Source organism: Lynx rufus, unplaced genomic scaffold (assembly GCF_022079265.1).
Source record: "Lynx rufus isolate CCGP_SWC_20201006 ecotype Redwood Valley unplaced genomic scaffold, mLynRuf1.p SCAF_15, whole genome shotgun sequence".
Classification (NCBI taxonomy): Eukaryota; Metazoa; Chordata; class Mammalia; order Carnivora; family Felidae; genus Lynx; species Lynx rufus.
Genome location: NW_025814829.1, coordinates 52763227 through 52784951, shown reverse-complemented (window position 1 = coordinate 52784951; position 21725 = coordinate 52763227). Strand labels below are relative to the sequence as shown.

Below are 21725 nucleotides of genomic sequence, written 5' to 3'. Positions count from 1 at the left end.
ATTCCCACCAACAGTGCAAAAGGGTTCCCTTTTTTCTGCATCCTCGCCAACATCTGTTGTTTCCTGAGTTGTTAATTTTAGCCGTTCTGACAGGTATGAGGGGGTATCTCATTGTGGTTTTGATTTGTATTTCCCTGATGATGAGTGACGTTGAGCATCTTTTCATGTGTCTGTTGGCCATCTGGATGTCTTCTTTGGAAAAGTGTCTATTCATGTCTCCTGCCCATTTCTTCACTGGATTATTTGTTTTTTTGGGTGTTGAGTTTGGTAAGTTGTTTATAGATTTTAGGTACTAACCCTTTATCTGATATGCCATTTGCAAATATCTTCTCCCATTCCCTTGGTTGCCTTTTAGTTTTGTTGTTTCCTTTGCCGTGCGGAAGCTTTTTATCTTGATGAGGTCCCAATAGTTCATTTTTACTTCCCTTGCCTCTGGAGACACGTCGAGTAAGCAGTTGTGGTGGCCGAGTTCAAAGCGGTTGCTGCCTGTTTTCTCCTGTAGGATTTTGATGGCTTCCTATCTCAGATTGAGGTCTTTCATCCATTTTGAATTTCTTTTTGTGTCTGGTGTAAGAAAGTGGTCCAGTTTCCTTCTTCGGCCTGTTGCTGTCCAGGTGTTCTCCCAGCACCATTTGCTAAAGGAGACTGTCTTTTTTCCGTTGGGCGGTTAGTTCCACTCTGAGTAGTCAGGAGTGAATGTGGTCTACCTTCTGCTTCCATGTTTTACCTAAGAATCCAAGTATATCAGGTAGGCACGTATCTCATCTCTGTGGTACAAAAAATTCCACAAAGCCTGTGCTGAGGTGGCTTTTGTTGAAGTAGTCTTACAGAATGGTCGTGTTTTACGGAGACAGGGTCTAAGGAACGGTTTCTTCACACCCCCTAGTTTTATAGATGAAGAAGGAGACTTTAGGTGGTTTAGGATCTTGATCTGAGTTACTGGTTCTCAACCTACTTCCCCTCGTTGCTCCTTTTTTTTTTTTTTTTTTTTTCCTAACCAAATACTTTTAACACCCCCTCCCTTTTACTACCGTGAAATGAATTTCATAGATACTATAACCCACCTTCTTTCCAGTAAACCAACGTTGTGTCCTAATTATAAGATAAAAGAGAAATAAAAGGAAATTGATTTAGAATAAACGATGTATTTCAGTATGTACGTATTGAAATATGCATAATATGACTGCACTAAAGTCATAATGAAGCAGTCACATTTGCATATCGAATCACTGTGAATGTGACAGCTACAAGTGAAGGCTGATGGGGTGCCAGGGAGCAGCCAGTGACTCAGATACCACAATCAAGACTGCCATTGGTGATGTAACTTTTCAAAAATGGTGAACAACCCTTTAGTAAAGTTCCAAATGAAATACAGTATAATCCTTCCTTGATTTGCAAAGTAATTGCGTGCCCGGAAATTCAGTGTGTTTTGTATTTGTATGTAAAATGGAGTTAGGTTCTAAGGTGAGGTCAGTATAAATTGTTGGCTTATTTATGTATGTATGTATTCGTTTGTGTTTATTGCTATTGTTATCTTTTTCCCCACATGAATGCCAGAGAAGATCTTTGGAAGTTTTGTGGATGCAGGATTGGACTTTGTTGTATAGGATGGTCCTGTGCGTTACAGAACATCTAACGTCCCTGGTCTTTAACTGCCTAATATCATTGTGACGACAAAAACACCCTCAGAAATTTCCAAACATCCCCTGTGAGAGAACTGCCGCTTTAAAATACACAGTTAAATTGCGGAATTAGGACGAGCACTTGGGTCTTCTGACTCCTGCTCTGCCCTCCGCCATGCCGAAACGTTACTTCAGCTCGCTTCCTGTGTTGTGCCCAGTATAACTGTCGATAACCCACTTGGAAATGTGGGGAAATGTGGCCAGTGAGTCTTTCCAGTAATTACAGAGAGCGCTCTGTCAAGTAACGCTGCTTCCCAGTCAGTTGGCTGTGACGTAGCAACTTGTCTAGGTCAGGTTCTTCCTCCAGCCCTTCTTTATTCTGGGTTTTGCTTTGAAGTCTGTTGCTGATAATCCCGCCGGAAGGCAGTGTGACTGTGGGCCTTTTCTCCGGCAAAGAGAGCTCCAGCCTCTCTTTCCTTCAGGGAGTCGCTGACGAGCACCCACCGTGTGCTCGCTACTCGTCTAGACAGCAGGGACAAAGTGATGACCAGAGCACATGTTCGCAGTTATGGAGCCTGCGGCCTAAGTGGGGGCAGATAGGCTTTAAGCAAGTAAACACGTGAACGGCTGTAGTTACAAATCTTTTCGTTTATAAGGGAATCGAGAGAGAATAACAGAAGCCTGAATGGTAGGAGAAGATTCTGTGTACAAGTGATATTTACACCGAGATCTGAGACCAGTAGGCATTAGGTCAGGGAACAGGGTTCGTAAAGGTCCTAGGGCAGGAGAGCTTGGCCTGTGGCTGGTGACTCTGTAGGTAGTAAAGCCACTGTTGTTAGTGGGTTATCGTGTTAATTTCTTCGCTCTTCATTAATGTTGCCCTGTGCTTCTACAACTCACTCAGTTCCCTGCGTGTATCTTCTATTCCGTGCCTCAGTACTTGTTATACATGCTGTTTCCTCTTTTTGGAAAAAAAAAGGAGCTCGCCCCCAGCTCTTCTTTCCATGGTCAGCTTTCCATTGTCTTCTCTAACTTTCTTCAGCCAACTTCGGGACTTTCTCTGAGTGCTTACTGAACCTTGCGCATACCTCTGTCACTATATCTGCCACATCATTTTTTTTTTCTCTGTTTCTCTCTTTGATAAACTTCTTGACCACTGGGATTGTAACTTTTTATATAAATCCAAGATCTACTTATAGTTAGAACTGGACACTTAGTAGACGACGAGTGTTTATTTAGTAAATGGTCAGGCTTTTTTCTTTTTTTTTTTTTTAAGAAATGGTCTATATTTTTTTATTTATTATTTTATTTATATTTTATATTTATATTTATATTTTTTATATTTATATATGTATTTTATTTATTATATTATTTTATTTTATTTATTTTATTTTATTTTATTTTATTTTATTTTATTTTATTTTATTATTTTATTTTATTTATTTTAATTTTTAGTAATCTCTACCCCCAATGTGGGGCTTGAACTCATGACCCCAAGATCAAGAATCATATACTTTACCAACTAAGACAGCCAAGTGCCCACAAGCATATTCCTTTTAAAGGTCTAAAGGCCCCACAATATCCAACCCCTCCCTCCCTGCCACCAGGACCCACCTTCTTACTCTGTCACTGTCTCTGTCTTTTTTCCCTGGTTTACGCTTGGAAAACAGAAATGTGTAGATGTGACATAGATGAAAGATGCCAAGAACATGTTATAATGATCTGATAAACCAGTCTTCGGCAGTATGAAATAATACTTAATCGATTGCACTGAATTAGAGCATCTCGTTTAAGTTCTCGCCTTTATTTAACGTAAAGTGAGTAGAGATGAGTAACAACAAAGAAATAGGTTATTCTTTCCTTTTGGTATTACTGGTGTTGACATTAATGGTAAGTACTGTCAGTTTTTAAAATTTTTTTTTCAGTGTTTACTTATTTTTGAGAGAGAGCGACAGAGTGCGAGTAGGGAAGGGGCAGAGAGAGAGGGAGACACAGAATTCAGGCTCCAGGCTCTGAGCTGTCAGCACGGGGCCCGACGCGGGGCTCGAACCCACGAACCGTGGGATCATGGCCTGGGCCGAAGTCGGACGCCCAACCGACTGAGCCACCCAGGCGCCCCAAGTACTGTCAGTTTTTAAAGTGAACATTGTAATTTTCATATTACTTAGGTAAGTGTTAAGTCTTTTTAACCTCAATTATCTTTTGACCTAAAAAATATTTTTCTATTGTAGGAAACTGAAGCCAGGATATTTAGAATAGGATAGGATAGGATAGGATAGGATAGGATAGGATAGAATAGAATAGAATAGAATAGAATAGAATAGAATAGAATAGGACTAAGTTGGTGCTATGACAAAGAACCTTTAGTTCAGAGATTTCTGTATACTGCTAATTCAGCTTTTCTCTGATGCCTTTTAAAAAAAATTTATTTTCTGGGGCGCCTGGGTGGCGCAGTTGGTTAAGCGTCCGACTTCAGCCAGGTCACGATCTCGCGGTCCGTGGGTTCGAGCCCTGCGTCGGGCTCTGGGCTGATGGCTCAGAGCCTGGAGCCTGTTTCCGATTCTGTGTCTCCCTCTCTCTCTGCCCCTCCCCCGTTCATGCTCTGTCTCTCTCTGTCCCAAAAATAAATAAAAAACGTTGAAAAAAAAATTAAAAAAAAAAATTTTATTTTCTCAGCAAAGTAATAGCATTTAGTTTTCATTAAAATATTAACGTACTATTTTTTTTTTCAGAGAGTAATGCCTTCTAGTTTTTTCCTGCTGTTGCGATTTTTCTTGAGAATCGATGGAGTGCTTATCAGAATGAATGACACAAGACTTTACCATGAGGTATCTCTTCTTATTTAATGAATGTACTAGTTGATGTTGGGCTCGTTCGTGTTCTTTCACTGTCTGTCTGAGAATTTGAAATGAAATAATGCTTTATAATTTATGGCAGTCCTTCTAACCTTGAAGATTGGGTGTTCTACATTCACTATTGACCGCATCACATCTTCCTTTCTGAAAGTTCTGGTAGCTGAAAATGTTTTCTTTTTTTTTTTTTTTTTTTTTTTTAAATTTTTTTTTTCAACGTTTATTTATTTTTGGGACAGAGAGAGACAGAGCATGAACGGGGGAGGGGCAGAGAGAGAGGGAGACACAGAATCGGAAACAGGCTCCAGGCTCTGAGCCATCAGCCCAGAGCCTGACGCGGGGCTCGAACTCACGGATCGCGAGATCGTGACCTGGCTGAAGTCGGACGCTTAACCGACTGCGCCACCCAGGCGCCCCTGAAAATGTTTTCTGAAAGACACTCCCCAGTGTTCCTCCCCAGTAGAGGATGTCTGATGCTTTTTTAAAAACTTCATGTGTACTTAAGCTGTGTTTAAGAAACCTGTCCCTGGGGTGCCTGGGTGACTCAGTTAAGCATCCAGGTCTTGATCTGGGCTCAGGTCATTATCTCAAGGTTCGTGAGATCGAGCCCTGCATTGGGCTTTGTGCTGACAGTGCAGACTCTGCTTGAGATTCTCTTTCTCTCTCTCTGCCCCTCCCCTGCTCGCCCTCTCTCTCAAAATAAACTTAAAAAAAAAAACAAACCTGTCCCTTAACTCTTACCTTTGTGTATCATATGTATTGTTTATATAATGTCTTGATATTAAAAATACCAATCACGAGGGGGCACCTGGGTGGTTCATTTAGTCAAGCGTCTGACTTTTGATTTCAGCTCAGGTCATGATCTCGCGGTTCGTGGGATCGAGCCCCTCGTCGAGCTCTGTGCTGACAGCACAGAACATGTTTGGAATTCTCTCTCTCCCTCTCTCTCTGCCCCTTCCCCGATCATAGTCTCTCTCTCAAACTTAAAACAAAACAACAATCACATGACCTACTGAAATTTGTATTACATAATCATTTTGATAGTTGTTCTAAAGTTTGAAAGCTCTGTACTCACCTCTGAAGGAACTGTTAACATACAAGGTTTTCAGAAAAAGTTAAAAAAAGGAGGAGGCTTAAATTGAAGGCATGAAAAGTCTTCTAATAGCTTATAGCAGCCTGTCCTTGTGGAATGGATTTGTACCCTCAGATCTGTGATCATGTAGAATGGTGACTTAGCGAAGGGAACACCAGTACCAGTTGGGCAGTCCTAGGAACAGTGAAATCTCACAACCACCCTGTGAAATAAGTCCCGTTATCATCGCTGTTTATAGCTGTGGCAACTACAGCAAAGACAGAGTAAGTAACTTACCCGAGTTACACAGTTATTGGGTGGCAGAAGTGAGATTTGTACCCAGTAGGGTGAGGTTGGATTGGTGTTTTCCCAAATCCTGCACTTATAGACGGGTGGGGCTTTTTTCCTTGAAATAACATGGTAACTGTGATCTTTTTCTTTTTGTTTTTTTTTTTTTTTGCGATCTTTTTCTTTTAATAAGTGGTAGGGAAGTACTAAAGATAGACTGCATTTTTCTCCTTCAGAAAAGATGAAATCTAAGTTTTAAAAATGCTTATGCTTTAAGTCAACAGTATTTCTTAGGAATTTATCCTAAAATCATTCTTATACAGTAATCTGCAAATATTAATCAGGCAGTTGTACATTTATATATATATAACGTATATATATGTATATATACATTATATATATACACAGTATATATGTATATATACATATATACATACATATATACATATACATATATATACATTATGTATATATACATTATGTATATTATACATATATAATGTATATATACACACATGTATGTGTATCTATATATAAACGTATCTACACATACATATATATATATGAATGTTCATGGCAATGCTTTTGTTTATAATAGCAAAAAGGAGAGAAGGAGCTTAATGCCCACTGAATGGGCACTGATTTAAATTGTTTAATTTAGGGGCGCCTGGGTGGCACAGTCAGTTAAGCGTCCGACTTCAGCCAGGTCACGATCTCGCGGTCCGTGAGTTCAAGCCCCGTGTCGGGCTCTGGGCTGATGGCTCGGAGCCTGGAGCCTGTTTCCGATGCTGTGTCTCCCTCTCCCTCTGCCCCTCCCCCGTTCATGCTCTGTCTCTCTCTGTCCCAAAAATAAATAAAACGTTGAAAAAAAAAAAAAAGAAAAAAAAATTGTTTAATTTATATCCATATAGTAGAAAAGTACACATCCATTAAAATGAATGGCAGAGTTGTATTTAACTGGTATGTAAAGATCTGCATCTCAGTGTTGAATTTTAAACATTCGTTCATTTATTTATTTATTTTTTTTTTAATTTTTTTTTTTTCAACGTTTATTTATTTTTGGGACAGAGAGAGACAGAGCATGAACGGGGGAGGGGCAGAGAGAGAGGGAGACACAGAATCGGAAACAGGCTCCAGGCTCCGAGCCATCAGCCCAGAGCCTGACGCGGGGCTCGAACTCACGGACCGTGAGATCGTGACCTGGCTGAAGTCGGACGCTTAACCGACTGCACCACCCAGGCGCCCTCGTTCATTTATTTTTGAGAGTGCACGTGCATGCACGAGCTGGGGAGTGACAGAAGGAAAGAGAGAATCCCGAGCAGGTTCCGTTGTGGGGCTGATCTCACAACCCTGGGATCGTGACCTGAGTCAAAATCCAAGAGTTCGACGCTTAACCAGCTGAGCCACCTAGGCGCCCCTCAGTGTTGAATTTTAAAAAGCAAGTATGGGGGCACCTGGGTGGCTCAGTTGGTTGAGGGTCCCACCTCGGCTCAGCTTGTGATCTCGTGGTTTGTGAGTTCAAGCCCTGCATCAGTCTGGCTGCTGTCAGCACGGAGCCTGCTTCCGATCCTCTGTCCCCCTCTCTCTCTGCCCGTCCCCCACTTGTGCTGTCTCTCAAAAATAAATAAACATTAAAAATTTTTAAAAGAAAAAAGCAAGTGTGAATCTGTGTAAGATTTTGTGTAGAGATTTCTAAGTTAAAGATAGTATTATCTATAGAAGCTGTACTTATATATTATACTTTTATATCATCTAATTTTTCTTTCCTTAAGCATGAATGTGTTTTTATTGATAGAAAAGAATAAAAGTTGGGGTGCCTGGGTGGCTCAGTTGAGCCTCTTGATTTCAGCTTCAGGTCATGATCCCAGGGTCGTGGGATCGAGCCCCATGTCAGGCTCTGCACTTGAGTGTGGAGCCTGCTTGAAATTCTCTCTTTCTCCCTCCGCCCCAGGCCCCGGCTTGCACTCTCTCTCTAAAATTAAAAAAAGGATAAAAACGTTAAGGGAGTTTAATCTTATGTGATTTTTCTTTTATTGAATAATGTTTCACCAAAAAACAAATTGTAATACATTGCTTTTTAAAACCTAATTTTATTAAAAAATTTTTTTTAATGTTTATTTATGTTTGAGAGAGAGACAGAGTGCAAGCAGGGGAGGGGCAGAGAGAGAGAGAGAGAGAGAGAGAGAGAGAGGGAGAGAGGGAGACATAGAATCTGAAGCAGGCTGCAGGCTCTGAGCTGTCAGCACAGAGCTCGACGCCGGGGCTCGAACTCACAAATTGTGAGATCATGACCTGAGTCAAAGTCAGATGCTTAACTGAGCCACCAGGCGCCCCTCTAACACCTAATTTTAAACAGTTGTAAATGGAGGGTGCCTGGCTGGCTCAGTCAGTAGAGCATAGGACTCTTAATCTCAGGGTCGTGAGTTCAAGCCCCATATTGGGCATGGCGACTACTTAAATACGTAAGTAAAAAGTCATAAATGGGAAAAATTGAAGTGCCAAAAACTTGCTTTATTAAATAAGCAATTTGACAAGAATTTTGTGGAAATAGGAGGGAATAAAATTTGGTAAAGCTTTCTTTTGTTTTGTTTTGTTTTGTTTTGTTTTGTTTTGTTTTTTTAAACATGAGAGTAGCCTGGTTATGTAAGTAGATACTATAGCTTAAGGAAAAGGTATAGTTCCAAACATGCGGTAATATTAATATCTCTTGCATATCTCATTTGTAAATATACATACTTTCATAGTAAAACTTTGGCTGTGTTTCTCTTAGTTGGTAATTATCAAATCTGTTTACATATGCTATCACTGTGATTTATAGAGATTGGAATCAATAATTCAGAATTCTTGGTGAGATTAGTTATCTCATTACAGAATAAGATATTCTTATCAGACGTTATGCTGCTTTTGCAACCTGTTCTGTTGTCATAGGTGGTTCTGTTTAATAGAAACTATTTTGTAACAATAGAAATATTTATTGCAACCTTTTTTTTATCTTTCCACATAGGCGGACAAGACCTACATGTTACGAGAATATACATCACGAGAGAGCAAAATTGCTAATTTAATGGTACGCTGTTTAAATACCAGTTTCTAGAAGTTGACTTTTAATGTTTCATTTTGTATATTTCCAGCCACATCTGCCTCCCTAGATCTAGCGATTCACCCAATAAGCCCACCTATAAGATAAAGCCTCCTGGAGCGTAACTTCTCTGAATTCACCCCAGATACCAGGACAGGGTTGTTATGGGTAGCAGCACCATCATCCAATCTAATTTCCACTTTTTATGGTGGAAAAACAGACCCAGAATTGGTTGGCGGTGGGTCTGGTACTGGCACCAATTGGATGTTCATTCCACTTAGCGCCTCGTCCCCCCGTAACTTCTTTCTAGCCAGTCTGCTTTTCTGATTTTTTTCTTAAAGTGTGGTAATTCTGTACCGTAACTTGTTTTCACATAACGTCCTTTATTTTCTTGCCCCTCTGGGACTTGTAAAGGGCTTCTCCAAGTCTGTAGGATTCTGTAACGGGTTGTTTCCCAGGTGCCACCTTTCTGCAAACTTGTTATTCTTTTTCACCCCTAGCGCTTGTTTCCTTCTGGGGTGAGCACGTTCGTGGGTTAGAAAAGTTACTTAAGAGTCTGGCGTAGACCACGTACGGGGCTCTACCCGAAGGCTAGTGCTTTCAAGGTACAAAAGCAGCAGGGAAAGGGGATTGGATTAAGATGTATTAAATTCTTAATACATCTGTGGGAGCGTTATAAATAATATATCCCTGTGAGCTTTGAGGAAGTCATTCGGTAACAGGGCTGAATGGTCCAGTAACGAGATACCCGTTCTCATTAGAAACACCCATACATCCTCATAGACATCGATTGCCACTCATTTTAGAATTGGCATGCTTTATGCATGCTTGAACCAAAGCATTTCCAAAAAGTATCAGTGCAGTGACTGAATATATGCTAATACGACTTATGTATCTCCCAGCACGTTTCACCTTCCCTCTTCACGGAACCCAACGAAATATCACAGTATTTACCAATAAAGGAGGCAGTTTGTGAGAAGCTACTGTTCCCGGAAAGAATTGATCCTAAGCCTGCAGACTCACCAGAAAGTACACCTGTGGAATAGAATGTGCCACACAATGTCTACTCACCATGGAATCTGACTGGAGACCTTAGCTCCTTGGAGGGGGTATTTTTATTATGAGAATTAATCGCCTTGTCTATGTGCAGATTTTCTGTAGCCTTAAAGGAAAAAAAAAAAAAAGTAAATACAGGATTGTTGCAGGCAGGTTCCACTCAACTGCTACTTGTATTGTCTATCTGCAGAGTCCTATTCCAGATTTATATTTTCTGCAGCCAAATTTGGATTTCTAAATTGTTACAAAGTAGGATCTCACGAGTCTCAATGTGTGTATGTCTCGTGAGCAGTGGGCATAATCCGCATCCGTCACGGAACACTGTCTTCTCCCAGGAGGAGGTTCGTGGAAATCACGGAATCGCAGCACCTTGTGACTTTCACGGGATTCCTGACCGCGCATGTTGATGTACTAGCTCTTTACTTTGGGCTTTTTGATGTTTATTCGTACTTCTGGAGAGTCGTGAGTTGCCTTTTAGGAAAATCAGTGTCAGACTTTCATGATCTTTACCCACAGATTAAAAAAAAAATATCTCCCCTCTATGTTTAAATTGACTTTTGACGTCTTAGAGAAGATTTCAGACCCAGAACTGAGTAACCTAGGGTTTCGGCGAACTAGGGTGTTCTGTCCGTGGAAACACCTGAGCGAGGTGTGCCTCTCCCAGGCAGGCTCCCAGAGCTGTCCCTCCTCCGTCCGTAGGTGCTTTTTCTTATGTGTGGTTCTACTTGTACTTGACGTTTTTTACTTCCTTTTCCATGCAACCGTGGAATGAATAAATCCATTGAATATTGAATTTGTATTACCGTCTAGCTAATTTTGTTAGCTAAATTTTGTCAGAAGTGATTTTGGTATTCGTTTGCCTTCTGCATCACCTGCAGGGTATAGGAAATCGGGATTTTGTTGGCTTTAAGAAAATACATGGCATGTTCACTGTATATTAAATATACCTGTATTTAATGTTTTCTCTTAGGACAGAAAAGTGTATATATTGTACTCAGCTTTCTGTTGTATTTTATTTGCCGTGCAGATTTGAACAGAATAAACTCTTTATTCATACAAGATACAAGAAATGAAAACTCAATATTCATTCATTGAAGTTTCGGGGCAACGTCATTATATACGTGCTGACCTTGAATCAGATGTCTTTGTCTCTGAGTCAGGGTTAGGTTACTTATTTTGAGGCTCCATTGTTGAAAATTGTGAGGAATGAAAAGAATTGACTTTTTTTTTTTTTTTTTTTTAAACAGAGGGTGGAAAGCTGATAGGATGAGGGCACTTCTGGAAGCTCCTTTAGTTCATCCCTGTGGACAGTACCCAGAAAAACCTGTATTTGCCCATTGCTAAATAAGACGTATGCCATTTTATATTTATTTGTTCCAAGTGTCTTTTTGTAAGAAAAGAATAAACAATAAGGAATTACTGATCTATGTTTTTTGCTAGTTCATTTATTTCAGTTGTTCCCGAAGCTTCATGAAAGAAGGGTTTGGTATCCTTGTCTCATTTGCGCTTTGTTTTGAACTTGGTCAGCATCACAGCCAGATTCTCTGGGCAGATGATAAATGAAAATCTAGCAGATAGTTCAGAATATAATCTCCCAGTTTAGCTTTTGGGCCCTCGTTCTTCCTCTTCCTCGGCCCTCCCCTGCCCCCCGGTACTTCTGTGGATGTTTTAATCAGCCAGTGTTTGCTGTATGGTGGGCTAATGATTTTTCGAAAAAAGAAATATGTCATAAGTATCTTTTTGTTTAGTTTTAAGGGCTTTGTGTGCAATGTGGCACTCGGTGCGAGGGATTACGATCATGAAGAGACAGTGTATGTTTTCACGGTCTTAAAGTTAAGTGGGGGAAACAAAACAAAAATAATTACAAATTTACAAATTTTAGTAAGTATAATGATGGAAATAATAACTGGTTTCAGACAATAACAAAATCACCGTTAGTTGAGGTAGTCCGTTCTGCTTCTGAACAGGGTGTAGGAAGTCTCGAGACTGTAACCTCATAAGGAAAAACTTCTGGATAATCTACAAAATTCCAGCTTTCCTTGAGCGTGTCAGAGAGCTGAAGTTGGGAGACGGAGCACACAATCCCGGGGAGTGATCAGCGCTCCAACAGGAGATGGGATATGCACCCATTTCCTTCTAGAAAGAGTGCTCAAGAAAGAAGTGGCCGCTATATGAGCAGCTAAAGATAATCTAGAATGTTAAGTTCTTAAAGGAGTTTAAGAATGTGGCATAGCTGAGAGTTTCAAATCGGGGGACTTGATCTTCCCAGTGGTCTATACCAAGTGTTCACAAGAAACACCGGGGCAGGCTGGAGACCAGAAAGCCCCCGCTCGTCGCTGGTTCAAGCATTCGGGACGTAATTGGCTACTGCCGAGGGATAGGTAGGTATGAAACCCTGCCCACTTCCCCAGACCCGTTTCCAGAAGATGCAAAAGCTTTAGGCTGCTGAGGGAGGCGCAGCAAATCCTGTCACCCCTGGGGCTCAGGCAAAAATCCATCATCTCTAGGGGAGGAATAAAGACAAAACCCATTTGCCAGTGCGGGAATAGGAAATGTTCTGCCTTTGGACACAGGCAAAGAACCATTACTGCCGAGAAGGAGTACAAGCCAGTATCCTCCAAGGTCAGAGGAGGGACAGAAAAACCTGGGCCCGGGATCCTACATGGATAACATGACCCGCTACCATGGGGAGGTGGGCATGAGATTCACATAACAGTATAATGCACACCGTCTTCAAATGTTTAGGGAACATTCACCGAGGCAGAGAATATTCTGGGCCATAAAAAACTTCTACGTGGAATTAAAACTACTAAAAACCAATAACAGAAAGGTATCTGGGAAATCCCAAATAACTTAGGATAAGAGAAATTAAGGAAGTCCTGAGTAAATGGAGACAAATACCACATTTATAAAATGAAAGACTCAAGATGTTAATATGCCAGTTCTCCCAGGACTGATCTATAGTTAGTGTAATCCCGTGAAAAGTCCTAGCAGGCGGGGACTCGGGTGGCTCAGTCGGGTAAGCATCTGACTCTTTGATTTTTGGTTTCAGCTCAGGTCAAGATCTCATGGTTTGTGAGCTCGCACCCTGCGTCGGGCTCCGAGCCCCACACCAGGCTCTGTACTGACACCCCGCCTTAGGCTCTGTGCTGACATTTTTCTCGAAGTTTTTCTCTCCCTCTCTGCCCCTCCCTCGCTTGTGCGCGCACGTGTGTGTGTGTGTGTGTGTGTGTGTGTGTGTGTAGCGTGTGTCCACACCTGGGTGGTTCAGTCAGTTAAGCGTCCGACTTTGGCTCAGGTCCTATATGGTTCGTGGATTAGAGCCCCGCACCAGCCTCTGTGCTCGGAACCCGGAGCCTGCTTCAGATTCTGTGTCTCCCTCTCTCTCTGCCCTCCCCAGCTCACACTCTGTCTCTGTGTCTCAAAAACAAACAAGTTTAAAAAAAATTACGATAAAAAACTTCCACTTTTTGAAAGACACTCTTAACGCGTATCAACAGACAAGCCACAGACTGGGAGAAAAGATTTCCAAGACACATATAGGACATAGGACTTGTATCTAGAATGCATAAAGAACTCTTGTAACACAATAACCCAACTGAAAATGGGTAAACGCTGCGGATGGTAAAAACGCGTATGAAAAGATGCTCGAAATCATCACCTATTAGGCAAATGCAAATTAAAACCAGTAAGATACCACTGATGAGGGAACTGACATCCGGCAAAGACCCCGCCCCCAGGTGGGAGACCCCGCCCCCAGGTGGGAGACTAACATTCCTCAGGCACGTCTGGCTGCCCAGGAACAAAGGAAAGGACAGAAAACAAATGGTTAAACTGCTAGAGTCGCCCTCAGTTTACAAACATCTTCTCAAGAGCCTAAACTCCAGGAACTCCCTACTGAATGATAACGCTTTGCTAGAGGGGAAAACAACCTTAGCTTGAAAATAGGCCTCCACTATCCTGGGAATCTTCCTTAGCATATGGAAATCCCTTTAAGAAACTTCCTCTTGGCTTTAGTTCCCCAAACTCCACGGTGTAAAACCAGCCTCTCTTTCGCAACCCCCGGGGCAGCTCTTCCTGCCCGTGGATCCTGTCCCCGTGCATTAATAAAATCACCTTTTCTGCACCAAAGACGTCTTCAGGAATTCTTTCTTGGCCGTCAGCTCCGAACCCCGCCATCACCCCCAAAACCTCACCGCCGCTACGCCTGTTGCCAACAGCTGCAATTTAAAAACGGGCGAGACCACCGTCAGTGAGGATGTGAAACAACCAGAATCTCATAGGCTGTTCGGGAGAACGTGAAATCCGTTCAACCGCTTTGAAAAACAGTTTGGCGGTTTCTCGCGAATGTCAGCTTTCACTTACCTTTCAGCTCCTAGATAAAACGGGTCCACACAATGGCCTCTATACAAATGTTTATAACAACTTTGTTCGTAATTACTGGAAACTGGAGACCATGCAAATGTCCAGATAAACTGTGGTACATTTTCTTATCAGTCATCCACAAAGTGGAACTACTAATGCGTGGATGGTCTCAAAATCACTATGCTAAGTGAAAGCATACCTACTGTATGCTTTCATTTATTTTTTTTAAATTTTTTTTAATGTTTATTTATTTTTGAGAGAGAGAGCATGAGCAGGGGAGGGGCGGAGAGCGAGGGAGACGCGGAACCCGAAGCAGGCTCCAGGCTCCGAGCTGTCAGCGCAGCGCCCGACGCGGGGCTTGAACTCACGGACCGCAAGATCCTGACCCGAGCCGCAGTCGGCGGCATAACCAACCGAGCCGCCCAGGCGCCCCCGACCTCATTTCTGTGGTCCTGTTGGGGTTCTTCAGAGAAACAGAACCAATAGGATGCGCAGATACGTGTGCGTGTGTCTGTCTCCATAGATTCCGAGAGGTCCCAAGAGCTTTAGTGGGCAAGCTGGAGACCCAGGAGGGCCAGTGGCGTGACTTCTGGTCTGAAAGCCGGCAGGCTTGGGAAAGCCTTGAGATCCAAGAAGAGCCACTGGTTTTCAGCTTAAGCACAAAAGTCGGAGAAGACCTTTGTTCCGGCCCAACAGGCAGGAGGAGTTCACTCCCCAGCAGCGTTTGGTTCTCTTCAGGTCTTCAGACGGTTGGGTGAGGCCCATCCACAGGAAGGAGGCCCACCGGCCGCACCGGGCAGCCCCCTCAGATGTTCGTCTCTTTGGGGGGCCCTGGGCGGCTCGGTCCGACTCTTGGTTTCGGCCCAGGTCGCGACCTCACCGGTTAGGAGTTCGAGCCCCGCGTCAAGCTCCGGGCTGACAGTGCAGAGCCTGCTTGGGATTCTCTCTCTCTCCTCCTCTCTCTGCCCCTCCCCCACTCGCTCTCTCTGTCTCTCTCTCTTTCTCTCAAAAGTAAACTTAAAAAACCGCTAATCGCTTTCAGAAACACCGCCACAGACACACCCGGGATAACGTCTGACTCAGCTGACCCAATGCCTGCCTGGGCACCCTGTGTCCCAGTCGGGCTGACATAAAATTAACCGTCACAGCAACGTTCTGGAAAAGGCAACCCTGCTGGGCAGAAATCGGATCAGTGGTTGCAAGGGCAGGGGGAGGCCCCTGAGCACAAAGGGTCGGGAAGGAAACTGGGGAAAGGTGAAGGAAAGTGCTACGAATCTCCTGGTTTGTTATTACACCTCAACAAAACATTCATTTAAAAACACAGAGAATTTGAGGATCCATTTAAATAAATAAGAAAAAGAGGCAGTCTGGGGAATGTCGTTGAACTTGCGACCTGAAGGATGAAAAGAAGCTGACCAGGGGATTTGTTCAGGGTGGGAAGGGCTTTCTCAGGGAGGAGCAGTATGAGAACAGTCCTCAGGGCAGCAAAGATTGGCTCTTTCCTGGAAGTGGATAGAGCACAGGGTGAGTCCCAAGGGGCCGGTTGAGGCCAGCTGAGACCCACGAACAGGTTTCTAGTCCTCTTTTAAGGAAGACAGAGTTTGAGGCAATGAGAAACAAGAAGTTAAGCCTGGGGGCAAGTGATGTGACTTACATTTTAAATTCACTTTAGCCGTTGGGGCACCTGGGGGGCTCATTTGGTTGGGCTTCCGACTTTGGCTCACGGTTCACGGTTCACGAGTTCGAGCTCCGCTGATAGCACGGGGCCTGCTTCCGGGATTCTCGGTCTCCCTCTCTCTCTGCACCCCTCCCCCCCAGGAATAAATACATAAACATTAAAAAAAAAAAAAAGAAATTCACTTTAGCTGTGACATGAGGACGAATTGAAGGTGTTAGGAGGAGAGGCAGGGAACACATCGAGGAGGCCAGCAGACGGCCAGGTGAGTGACGGTGCCTTTGAACCAGGATTACAGCAATGCCTAGGAAGAAAACGAGACTCAGATATACTTTGAAATATTTTTATTGTTTATTTTTGAGAGAGAGAGAGAGAGAGAGAGAGAGAGAGAGAACACAACTGGGGGAGGGGCAGAGAGAGAGGGAGACACAGAATCCGAAGCAGGCTCTGGGCTCCGAGCTGTCAGCACAGAGCCCGACGCGGGGCTTGAACCCACAAACCGCGAGATCATGACCTGAGCCGAAGTCGGATGCTTAACCGACTGAGCCACTCACGCACCCCTCATTTTTTAATATTTAAAAAAAATTAAGTTTATTTATTTATTTTTGAGAGAGAGAGACAGAGCAAGAGGGGGAGGGGTGGAGAGGGAGACAGCGAATCCCAAGCGGTCTCTGCACTACCAGCCTAAAGCCCGATGTGGGGCTCGAACGCACGCACTGTGAGATCACGACCTGAGCTGAGATCAAGAGTCAGACGCTTAACCAACCGAACCACCCAGGCACCCCTGAATTTTTCATTTTAAGTTATTTCTGAGAGAAAGAGAGAGAGTGAGAGGGCAAGAAGGAGAAAGAGCATGCATGCGTGCATGGGAGGGGTGGAGAGAGGGAGAGAGAGAGAGAATCCCAAGCAGGCTCTGCGCCATCAGTATGAGCCCGATGCCGGCCTCGAACTCACAAACCGTGAGACCATGACCTGAGCTGAGATGGAGAGTCGGACGCTTAACCGACGGAGCCTCCCAGGCGCCCCTCACTTTTCATTTTAAAGTGTAGTGTTTACAGGGGCGCCTGGGTGGCTCCGGCGGTTAAGCGTCCGACTTCAGCTCAGGTCACGATCTCATGGTTCGTGAGTTCGAGCCCTGTGTCGGGCTCTGTGCTGACGGTGCAGAGCCCGCTTTGGATCCTCTGTCTCCCTCTCTCTCTGCCCCTCCCCCACTCTGTCTCTCTGTCTCCCAAAATAAATAATCATTAAAAGAAATAATAAAAAAAGTAAAGGGGCCTTGAATGCCAGGAGAGGCCTTCAGGCAGTGGGAAGCCGGTGGGGGCCTCTGAGTCCCGGCGTGAGCCCATGAATATGGAGCATGAACGTGACCACAGCTGTGGTGGTGGCCGGGTGGGCTTGAGGTGCGAGCGTGGCGAGGCAGGGAGGCCGCTGTGGAAGCGAGTGTCGCCTTCTGGATGTGGGGTGACTGGGACGGAGGCGGGAGAAAGGGAGCGGAGAGGAAGACTTGCGGAGAATCTTCCTTCAGGCCATTAGCGTGGGATGGAGCAGGTTCACATGGCAGGGGACAGAGCGGCACCGACACAACAGTCCCCTTGGGAGGGGCTGGCAGGGAGAGTCACTGCACGGTTGGTTTTCTTGCCCTGGTGGTGGGGGCGTCAGAGGCACGTTGGTGGCCCGGGGAGGAGTGAGTCCCGGAATGCTTGTGGGAGCTGGAAATTCTGGGGGTCCCTGGAGAAGTTCGGGCGCTACCCCGACTGATGCAGTTTTGGAGCGGTGGTGGGGGTCTGGCCAAGCTGATGGCCAAGAAAGAATTCTTGAGATGTCTTTGGTGCCAGAGGGTGGTTTTATTGGAGCGCAGGGACAGGACTGCTGGGCAGAAAGAGCTGCCCTGGGTTGTCAGGAGTGATGGTTATATACTCTGGAGTTGGTGGGAGGGGGCGTAAGGAAAGAGAGAGGTTTCCTAAAGGACTTCCATATGCTAAAGAGGACTCCTAAGGTGCTGGGGGCCTTGCTGTTGGGGAGCTAAAGTTATTTTTCCCTCTAGCAAAACATTAACATTAGGTAGGGGTTTCCTGGAGGAACGTTCTACGGTGTCTGTGCCTCAAGTATTTGTCAATGGGCTGCAGGTTATAAAGAGATTGAATTTTGTCTGCATTTTCTTCTTGCCTTTGTTTCCCCACATCCCAGTGGAGGGGAGAATGAGGTTAGGGCTCCAGGAAAGGGAGTCCATAGGTTTCTGGAGAGTGCCCTTTTTCTTGTAAATCATTCAGACAGTTGCAAACTGATGGAGACTCCGGTCCTGTAGGACTGTGATCTTTATCAGTTCACCATTTGTTTTCTTTCCTTTCCTTGGTCCTTGGGCAGCCAGGAGGGCCTGAGGAATATCACACAGACCCCGCCTGGGTGGGGGGGTCGCTTGTGCAGCTTGCTTTGGCTCCCATGTCACTCCTGTCCGGGGTGGAGAATAATCAGCCTTTTGTGTTAAGTGTTAAAAGAAGCTTCCTGGCCCTGCTGGGGCTACAGAGCCTTAGGCATCCAGCTGGGACTGGCCACAAACGCAGGGGGTGCTGGGAGCGGGTGAGTGCGAGCCTCGAAGGTGGCTCTGAGGGGGGCTGGGGGTGGGCAGGAGACATTGGTGCTCTGGATCCTTCCAATGGCAATGCGATGGTGGGTGATGAGGGAGCGTGGAGTGGGCTGCGGACAGAGTGCAAGCTAGCGCCCCCCCCCCCCTCCCCAGGTGGGAGGTGTGTGACATTCCTCGGGCACTCCTGGCTGCCCAAAGGACCAAGGAAAGGAAAGAAAACAAATGGTTAATGGATAGAGATCATAGTCATCTAGGACGTGGGTCTCCATCAGTTTACAAATATCTCAGTAAATGACAAGAAAAGGGCAATCTTATCAAAAGCCTAATCTCCAGAAACCTTGCAGACTCAGTTTCCAGGAGCCCCAACATCACACCTCCATAGCGATGTGGGGAACAAAGGCAAGAAGGAAATGGCAGCTAAAATTAAACTTCCTTATAACCTGCAGCCCATTGACAAGTACTTGAGGCACGGACAGAGTAGAACATTCCTCCAGGAGCCCCCTACCGTCTAATGCTTTGCTAGAGGGGAAAAACAACCTTAGCTTGGCCATCGAGGAGCCCCAAGGTGAAGGATGGCGCTGGACATCAGGGGAACGCCCAGGACGGAAGGCAGTGGGCACCCATCGGCTCTGGTGTCCTTCCCAATGCCTGGTCTTCTCCCTCCGACTTCCTGATCACTGGATCACTGTGACAACTGTCTCCTCCCCCAATTCCTGACTTAGCACAGGCCTCTGCATACAAAGCCGTTGGCTCAAAACCTTCCAGGTCAGCTGCCGTTCTGTTTTGCTGTTCTGTTCTACATTCTCCCTTCCCTTCCCTCCCCTTCCTTCCTCCCTTCCCTGTCTCCCCCCCCCACCCCGCTTTTCCTTTTCCTCTCCCTCTTTGTCTTTCAAAAAATAATTCATTGAGTGAAATTTTCATAAAATACAATGAACCATTTCAAAGCGAACAATTCAGTTGCATTTAGTACAGTCACAATATTGTGCCGCCACATCCCTATCTTGTTCCCAGATGTTTTCATCTCCTTGACCAGTTTCTCCCCAGTAACCCCTCCCCCAGCCCCTAGCAACCGCCATTCTGCCTTTGGTTTCCATAGATTTATCTGTTCTAGGTATTTCATATAAATGGGATCATAGAATATGTAACCTTTTTGTGTCTCTGTTTATTTTGAATAGCAGGTACATTGGCAAGGTTCATAACTGAAAAGTCAGTAGATACACAGGGAAAAGTTCTCTGCCCCACGGTCACCTGGTTTCCCTCCCGGGAGGTAAAGAGTAACATCAGTATTTTTGTTTGTTTATTCTTGGTTTTGTTTTTCTATCCTTCCAGATGTATTTTACATATACGTAAGTAAATTTTTTTTTTTTTCAACGTTTATTTATTTTTCGGACAGAGAGAGACAGAGCATGAACGGGGGAGGGGCAGAGAGAGAGGGAGACACAGCATCGGAAACAGGCTCCAGGCTCTGAGCCATCAGCCCAGAGCCCGACGCGGGGCTCGAACTCACGGACCGCAAGATCGTGACCTGGCTGAAGTCGGACGCTTAACCGACTGCGCCACCCAGGCGCCCCTACATATACGTAAGTAAATAAAAAGCTTCCTCATTCTTCTCTTTCTTAAAATTTTTTTTTTTTAAGTTTATTTACTTTTGAGAGAGAGATAGAGCATGAGCAGGGGAGGGGTAGAGAGAGAGGGAGACGGAATCTGAAGCAGGCTCCAGGCTTGGAGCTGTCAGCATAGAGCTCGATGCGGGGCTTGAACTCACGAACCGCAAGATCATGACCTGAGCCGAAGTCGGACGCTTAACAGAGCCACCCAGGTGCCCCTCATTCTTTTCTTTCTCATGACTGCCTTGTATTCTTGCGAATGGATGTATCATAATTTACGTAACCACTCCTCCCACTGATGGACTTTTAGCTTGTTTCCAATCTTTAGGTATTATAAACAATGTCACAATGAGTCACCTTGTACATGGGTCCATGTTCTGTAGATAAATTAGGAGTCCAATATTTTGGGTTCAAACTCGGATACATTTAGGGCAAGAGAAGAGTGAACATCTGTTACATTTTCTAATAGATAACATTCATGGATTGGGAAACACCCACTAGGCACTGTGCTAAGCATGTTTTCAGCAGCTTTGTTGTGATGAAATGTATATACCATAAAATTCACTTCAAGTGTACAATTCAATGTTTTGTTTTGTTTTGTTTTGTTTTGTTTTGTTTTGGTGTTTTCAAAGAGTTGTGCAACCATCACCACGATTGATTTTAGGACATTTCATCACCCCCAGAGAAACCCTCTATCCATTACCTATTACTTTCCATGACCCTCTGTCCCCAGACTGTGGAAACCACTCATCTGCTTTTTGTCTTTGGATTTGCCCATTATGGAACTCTCATATATATGAAATCTGAACATGTGGCCTTTAATGTGTGCCTTCCTTCACTTAGCAACATGCTTCCAAGGTTTATCCATGTTGAAGCATGTGTACATTACGTCACTCCTTTTCGTTGCAGAATAATATTCCATTGTATAGAGTTACCACACTTCATTCATCCATTCACCAGCTGATTTCCATTTGCTTATGGTGTGAGAAGGAGGTCCAACGTCATCCTGTTGCATGTGGACATTCACCGTCCTGGCAGCATTTGTCGAAAAAAAAATATGCTAAGCATTTTCTACTCATTAGCTCATCTACTCCCCCCTAAAACTCTAGGAGTAGGTATGACTATTACTCTCCTTTTACAAATGAGAAAAACCAAGTCTTGGAAAGGTTAAATAAATGTCCCACGGTCCCAAAACTAATAAACGGAGGAGTCTAGATTCAAACCTATATCCTCTGACGCCAGTGAAAGGACTTTGCAAGCTATAAAGGATTGGAGAAAAGTGTTGTAAACCCTGAAAGGAATCAGCTTTCCGGAGGTGAGTGTGGAAAGGGAGAGAAGAGAGGGCAGATAACCCAGCCTTGAGAAACTCCCACTTTGGGAAAAGGAAACAAAGCTAAAGAAGAACTGGTTGTTGAGAGGGGTCCATGGGACCAGTGGTTCTCGGACGTATGGATGTCACAGACATGGTTTTCACAGTGTGACCCCTGGTACCTTGACCACATCACCAGATCATGTATGCAGCTCA

General features: G+C 44.4%; 1 protein-coding gene across 1 annotated transcript in view; it reads left to right on the top strand.

The window, feature by feature from the left end:
• Window positions 1–11392, top strand: part of TIPRL (TOR signaling pathway regulator) — a 32370-nt gene extending 20978 nt beyond the window's left edge. The window contains exons 5-7 of the mRNA XM_047077055.1: window positions 4355–4450; window positions 8839–8901; window positions 9816–11392. Of these exons, the coding sequence (XP_046933011.1) occupies window positions 4355–4450; window positions 8839–8901; window positions 9816–9959 (303 nt within the window). The 3' untranslated portion in view covers window positions 9960–11392. The remainder of the gene's footprint in view (window positions 1–4354; window positions 4451–8838; window positions 8902–9815) is intronic.
• The last annotated feature ends 10333 nt before the right edge of the window (window positions 11393–21725 follow it).